At 28.4% G+C, this 6,594-nt stretch overlaps 2 protein-coding genes across 2 annotated transcripts; both read left to right on the top strand.

Annotated features, from left to right (window-relative positions):
• The first annotated feature begins 1,410 nt into the window (after positions 1 to 1,410).
• LOC103307885 (piggyBac transposable element-derived protein 4-like) lies at positions 1,411 to 2,298 on the top strand. Its single transcript, XM_008180305.1, has one exon. The coding sequence runs from the start codon at positions 1,411 to 1,413 to the stop codon at positions 2,296 to 2,298; it is 888 nt and encodes a 295-aa protein (XP_008178527.1).
• A 3,448-nt stretch (positions 2,299 to 5,746) lies between these two features.
• Positions 5,747 to 6,322, top strand: LOC103307884 (piggyBac transposable element-derived protein 4-like). The gene has a single exon (XM_008180304.1). It carries the CDS (start codon positions 5,747 to 5,749, stop codon positions 6,320 to 6,322), a length of 576 nt encoding a protein of 191 aa, XP_008178526.1.
• The last annotated feature ends 272 nt before the right edge of the window (positions 6,323 to 6,594 follow it).

The raw sequence follows: 6,594 nt of genomic DNA, 5'->3' as shown, positions 1-6,594 counted from the left end.
AATATATAAATTACTATTTGCTTAAAATGTATCTATTTATTTATTTACCAAGTCCTTTACTTAAATATTATAATATAATTTCCTTAATATATTCCAATATGCATATTACTCAGAATGAAGAACTCTATATACTTTATATGTTTAGAGCTAACAATCTTAAATTATTTTAGATTTTGTATTTTGCTAAACATGATTATGTTATATTACCTATACTGAAATTAAAATATCTAAAAATAAATAGGCTTAAGAAATATTATTAATATTAATAGTGTTTATTACAATAGAAATAAGTGATAGCAACCTTTTCTTAATATTGGTAGTATACTTTATAATACTTTTATGGAATAAAAGTAATATTTCATAATACACGTAATAGTTATATTATAAAAGTATACAAATGTCTTGATGTTCAGTGAAGGGATGTTCTAGTGGAAGTAAGCGTAAGGAATTAACCCTTAACTGGTATCGTCGGGTCAAAAAAGACCCATGACATTTTGTTTTTAAGTTTTCTACAATATATCGCTCTTTTTTTCGCTGTAGAATGCATTGTATTTTATCACAATATTTCAAACAACATATTACGTCTTTCGTTATCAACAATTATTACGGGTTTCGTTCAAAAAAAGCTATTTATAGCGGTTTTGGGTCATAATAGATCCGATGATACCAGTTACGTAGGTTTTTTCTTATCTTTTGCCATTACGAAAATAATAGTTATTTTGAGACGAATATTATCGGACTTCATTACGTGTTGGTATTTAAAACTGGGAGGAGTGTCGATAACGGTGACGAACGATAATATTGTGTTATGTCATAATATTCTGATTATTAGTCGCGTTTATTACCGAGTGCAGTGCAGCAATCGCGTAGTTTCAAGTTGTTTTTTTCCACGTTGTTTTTTTTAAAATGAGTAGTGAAACTATTATTAATTGGTTAGACGAAGTAGATGATGAAATTAGTGATGCAGAGAGTATTGTATCGGATCATGAAAGTGAGTCCGAGCAAGAAATATCTGAAGTTTCCGAAGATGAAACCGATAGCTCAGAATATAGTTCTAATGAAACTGTTGAATAAAATATACGTTCTCAAAATTTTATTTATGGAAAAAACAGGTACAAATGGTCTTTACAGCCTTTTCCACAGAGACGTACTCGATCTGATAATATAATATCACATCTTCCTGGTGTAGTTGGCTCTGCAAAAATAATTAATAGTAGTAATCCAATTGATTTTTGGAACATTTTATTTGATAATACGATGATTGAAAAAATTACTGATTACACAAATGTAAAAATAACTGAACTATCGATTTCATATGGTAACACAAGTACATTTACTGGGCACACAGATATTATTGAAATTAAAGCATTTATTGGTTTATTGTATTTATGTGGTATCTTAAAATCGGGCATGGAAGATGTAGAAGGACTTTTTGCTACTGACGGTACTGGTAGAGACATATTTCGCGCGACAATGAGTTTGAAACGGTTTTTATTTTTGCTTTCAATTATTCGTTTTGACAATATACATGATAGAGATGATAGAAAAGAATCGGGTGATCGTGTAGCTCCAATATCAGAGTTGTTTCAAATGTTTTTGGTAAATAGTCAATCAAATTATTCAATGTCTGAATATTCTACAGTTGATGAAATGCTGGTTCCTTTTAGAGGGCGGTGCTCTTTTCGCATGTATATGAAAAGCAAACCAAATAAATACGGACTCAAAGTTATGTGTTTATGTGACGCAAAAAACCACTATTTGTATAATGCATTTATTTATTGTGGAAAAAATAATGTTCCAAATCCTAAAAAGTTTGCAATACCTACATTAAATGTGTTAGAACTTGTAACACCTATTTTTAATTCAAATAGAAATATAACTGGGGATAACTGGTTTTCTTCCATAGAACTAATAACTGAATTAAAACGACATGGCCTAACATACGTGGGAACATTACGTAAAAATAAAAGAGATATACCATCACAAATTGTTCCTAATAAACAAACTGAAGTAAATACAACAAAGTTTGCATTTACCAAAGACATAACATTATTATCGTTTGTTCCAAAAAAGAATAGATACGTGTTGCTTTTATCTTCTATGCACCATACGAATACAATAAATCCGGAAAATTCAAAACCAGAAATTATTGAATTTTACAACCAAACAAAAGTAGGAGTTGACGCTTTGGACCAAAAGTGTGCAGTCTATTCAACACATCGACGTACACGAAGATGGCCACTCGCTATATTTTACCCCATGTTAGATATTGCTTCTGTGAATTCACGTGTTTTATAAAGTTGCAAAAATATAAACTCACCAATACCACGTCGAAAGTTTGGAATAATAATAGGAAAAGAGCTTATTATTCCTCATATGAAACGACGACTATTACAAGAAAGACTACCTAGAGAAATACCATAAATTATTAAAAGAATACTAGGAGATAATACTGTCGAAGCAACTCAAGAAATTTCTTCTAACCCAAACAAACGACGAAGGTGTTACGTGTGTCCAAGTTCTAAAGATACGAAATATTCAAATATTTGTTCTGTATGCAAAAAAACGGTTTGTAAAACACACGGCGTTCAAGTATCGAAATGTGTTAATTGTATGGATACAGAGTAACTAAACATTTTTATTTATTTTTATTTTATAATGTAAGGAACTTTCACAAATATATATTTTTTTTTTTATTTGAATTTCATTAATTAACTAAATTAAGTGTTTAATATTTGAGTAACATTTAAAATATATTTCATACAAAAAATTCAAGTCTTAAATAATAAACTAATACCGAAGCTTTTAAATTTGTTTGTAATTGGTTAGATAAAAAAACGTCCAGAGAGGTACAATAAGTGTTTGTAATTTTTTAGAAATAAATGTTTTAAGTTCTAAATTTTATTTTATTTTGTTGTTATTGTATCTAAACTTAACTAAAAACCAATGGGTAATTCAAATTTGAATGTAAATATATTTTTTTTCAATAATTTATTCAAACATTTATAAATAATCATGTAAATTTGCAAGATTAAAATAAATTTGTATAAAATACTTATATTTGAAAAAAAAAATTGTGTTATTAGTTAAAAATATTCATTTCATTTCATAGAATATAATGAAAAAAAAAAAAAAGAAAAAGAAAAAATTGAATAACTTATAAGTAGTTTAAATTTCGGGTCATTTTTGACCCGACAATACCAGTTACGTGAATACAAATAAGGATACCAGTTAAGGGTTAAGAAATGTTGACCGTAGTGACATTCGTTTTCATCGCTTCTCACAAGATACACAATATCAAAAAAATATGGCTTGATGCAACTGGTAATCCTAATTTAAAAGTAAAAAATTGTATGTTTTAAAGCAAACTTTTGATATATATTTAAATAAATACTTAATCATTTGTATTTTCTTTAATAATTTATATCAGGGGTATCCAATCTACGGCCCGCCAAGCTAATTAATGTTTTGAAAATAATATATTAATTTTCATTGTTTTTAATTTATTTTTATTGAATTGATTAACAAAATAAAATTAATTTATAATATTTTCTTTTTGTATTATACATAACAACTTAAACAACTTATAATACATAGTATACATATATACTATCACACTTATCTGACTTATATTGTACTCGAAACTTACTTGATGGTCAGATAAGATACGATCGTCTTTTTCTGTTGTAATAATAACGCTATCAAACGTGTAATCGACGGGCTTTTTTTAACTGCGCGAGTCTACTGTAATGTACTGAGTATATAATATAAAATCAGTTTTTATAATTATTGCAGTTTAGTGTTGTTTCTTATCGAGTGTAGTGCTCTGTGTTCAAATTTTTAAAAATCCTTTTGCCATAAAAATAGAAACTTTACCGACAGAGCTCCAGCTTGAAGTTATCGAGCTTTTTTTTTTTAGACAACATATTTCTAAAAATGTTGGCCCGCGATGCCAGAACGTACCTATATCAAATTTGGCCCACCGTAAAAAAAGGTTGGAGACCACTGCTTTATATGGTTTCTTTAAAGTTAGTTTTTCTTACAGCTTATATATGTTCTTTACATTTCGATGACGATGCATATTGTAAACCATTAATAGAAACTCTACTGAACTATTCCCCAAGTCATAAGAAAAAATTGAAACTGGATGCTATTCCAACACTTAATTGTCACCTTTCTAATTTATTAATGAATCTAGAGGATAATTCTGATAATATTTTAAATCAATCTATTAGGTCAGTATAAAAGCAGTTTAATTGTGTAAATGTATACATTGTTTCAAAAAACCATTAGATTTTATATATTATAATCTGTTATTAAAGCAGTTATGTTAGGTACTGGTATGGAAACTGTAAAAATTGTTGTATCTCCAGAAGAATGTACAACAGAAAAACATGTTTTGACTCATAATTAGAACTCTATTAGGTATTACTAGGGCTGGGTTTTGATGCAAAGGCATCTTTTTTCTGATGTCTTGAAACGTTGATCCGTAAATATAAAATGTGTTTTGGGCGATACTGATTATTTTAAAGTATTTTTTATTTTGCATTTTTTTGCATTTTTTTGACAAAATTAACCTTAAATGCATTTTTATGTTTTTAGTCCATTTTCTTGGTTTTTAGAGCATTTTTCACAATTTTTCATAAAATGAACGAAAATTGTTGCGATTCACAAGAAACTTTCGGCAAACTGCTGACTATACGAAGAATAAATTATATATTATATATTATAGCATGATTATTATTTTTATTACACCATACATACATAAATATTAAATACATAGGTACAAGTTATCGTCGATAACAATTTTATCATCATTAGGCTTAGATAAGTATTACTGAATTATTAACCAATTAGTACGTCCGTCGTCATCGATTCACTTGAATCAATTACTTTTAATGCCTTCAGTTGAATTATTTTCTGATGATTTGCCTTGTAGACCATCTGAAATTTTTAAAGAGCTTGAAGATAAATCACCATATAATATATTTTGTCAAATATTTGATAAAAACTTGATTGATCACATAGTTTTCCAAACTAACCTGTATGCTACACAGATAGGAAAACAATTTACACCTACTTATGATGGTGAAATTAGAGTTTTTATAGGATTAAATATGTGCATAAGTGTTAAACGTCTTCCAAGCTATCGGGACTATTGGTCTAGTGCACCAGATTTGCACGATGCGTATATATCAAATATGATGAGTGTAAAAAGATTTAGTTGACTTCTATCACACATCCATTTCAATAATAATCAACTTCTACCAAAACGAGGGGAAGCCAACTATGACAAACTATATAAAATTCGGCCATTATTGGATTATATTGGTCAAAACTTTTTTAATTCATATATACCTCATAGGGATGTCGCTGTTGATGAAGCTATGGTAAAATTCAAGGGTCGAAGCACACTGAAGCAGTTTATGAAAGATAAGCCAGTAAAAAGGGGTTACAAGGTGTGGATGTTATGTGATAGTTCTGGGTACAATTTAAAATTTGAAGTGTAAACAGGTAAAAAAGAAGGGACAGTTGAAGCTGGTCTTGGAGGTAGGGTAGTACTTGATTTATGTAAGGAATTGGAAAATAAAAATCATGTTGTATATATGGACAACTTTTTTTTCAAGTAATATACTTTTTGAAAATCTGTTGACTAAAAAAATATATGCATGTGGAACTGTTAGAGCTAATCGAACATATTTTCTTCCAACACTTACAAGAGACAACCAGTTGCAAAGAGGCGAATATGATTGGGCAACAAGCAATAAGGGATTGGCTTTTTATAAATGGAAAGATCGAAAAAGCAGTTCATATATTATCTTCTCTTCACTCGCCAGATGACAAAGTATTTGTCAACAGGAAAGAAAAAGATGGAAGTACTTCTAAAGTTCCATGTCCTCTAGCATTGAAGGATTATAATTCAAATATGAACTTTGTTGACAACTTTGACCGTCTAAAAAAAGATAACCAGTGTGATAGAAAAAGCCATAAGTGGTACATGAGACTGTTTTTTCATTTTATTGATTGCTGTGTTGTCAATTCATTTATTATTTACGAAGAATTGGATACAGACGGTAAAAAATTAACTAATAAAAATTTTCGTAGAGAGGTTTACACAGGTTTATTATCTAGAAAATTAGTTGATGTGCAATCCCCATCCATACTGAAAAAAAGAACTAAATCAACTACTGAAATCAGCAACCATAAGCCACATGTCTCAAAACATTTGAGACTTACTGAATCCAAACATCAACCAACTCAAATCAGTAGTAGAAGGTGTGCGATGTGTTCAACTAAAAAAAAACCACAAAGAACAAAATGAATATGTTCTACTTGTAAAGTTCCTTTGTGTATCAAGAATGAAAAAACTTGCTTTCAAGATTATCATACAAAATAATTTGTATTAAATTCAATTTTTTTTGTTATTAGTTATCTATTTCAAAAGGGTATACATTTATTTTATTTTGAGTTATCTATATTGCTTAAATAATTTTATATTGTGTTTTATTATTATAATTAAAAAAAGGTTTTGTAATTATTTTTTAGAAATATCTGGAGTTTATATAATATTATTATGTTTTTTTTTATAATTTA

This window comes from Acyrthosiphon pisum, chromosome X (assembly GCF_005508785.2).
Source record: "Acyrthosiphon pisum isolate AL4f chromosome X, pea_aphid_22Mar2018_4r6ur, whole genome shotgun sequence".
NCBI lineage: Eukaryota > Metazoa > Arthropoda > Insecta > Hemiptera > Aphididae > Acyrthosiphon > Acyrthosiphon pisum.
Note: the sequence above shows the minus strand (reverse complement) of the source record. Positions and strands in the feature narration are given on the sequence as shown.

Coding starts and splice junctions, on each gene's coding strand:
- LOC103307884 (XM_008180304.1), top strand. CDS start 5,747: ATGATTGGGCAACAAGCAATAAGGGATTGGCTTTTTATAAATGGAAAG.
- LOC103307885 (XM_008180305.1), top strand. CDS start 1,411: ATGGAAGATGTAGAAGGACTTTTTGCTACTGACGGTACTGGTAGAGAC.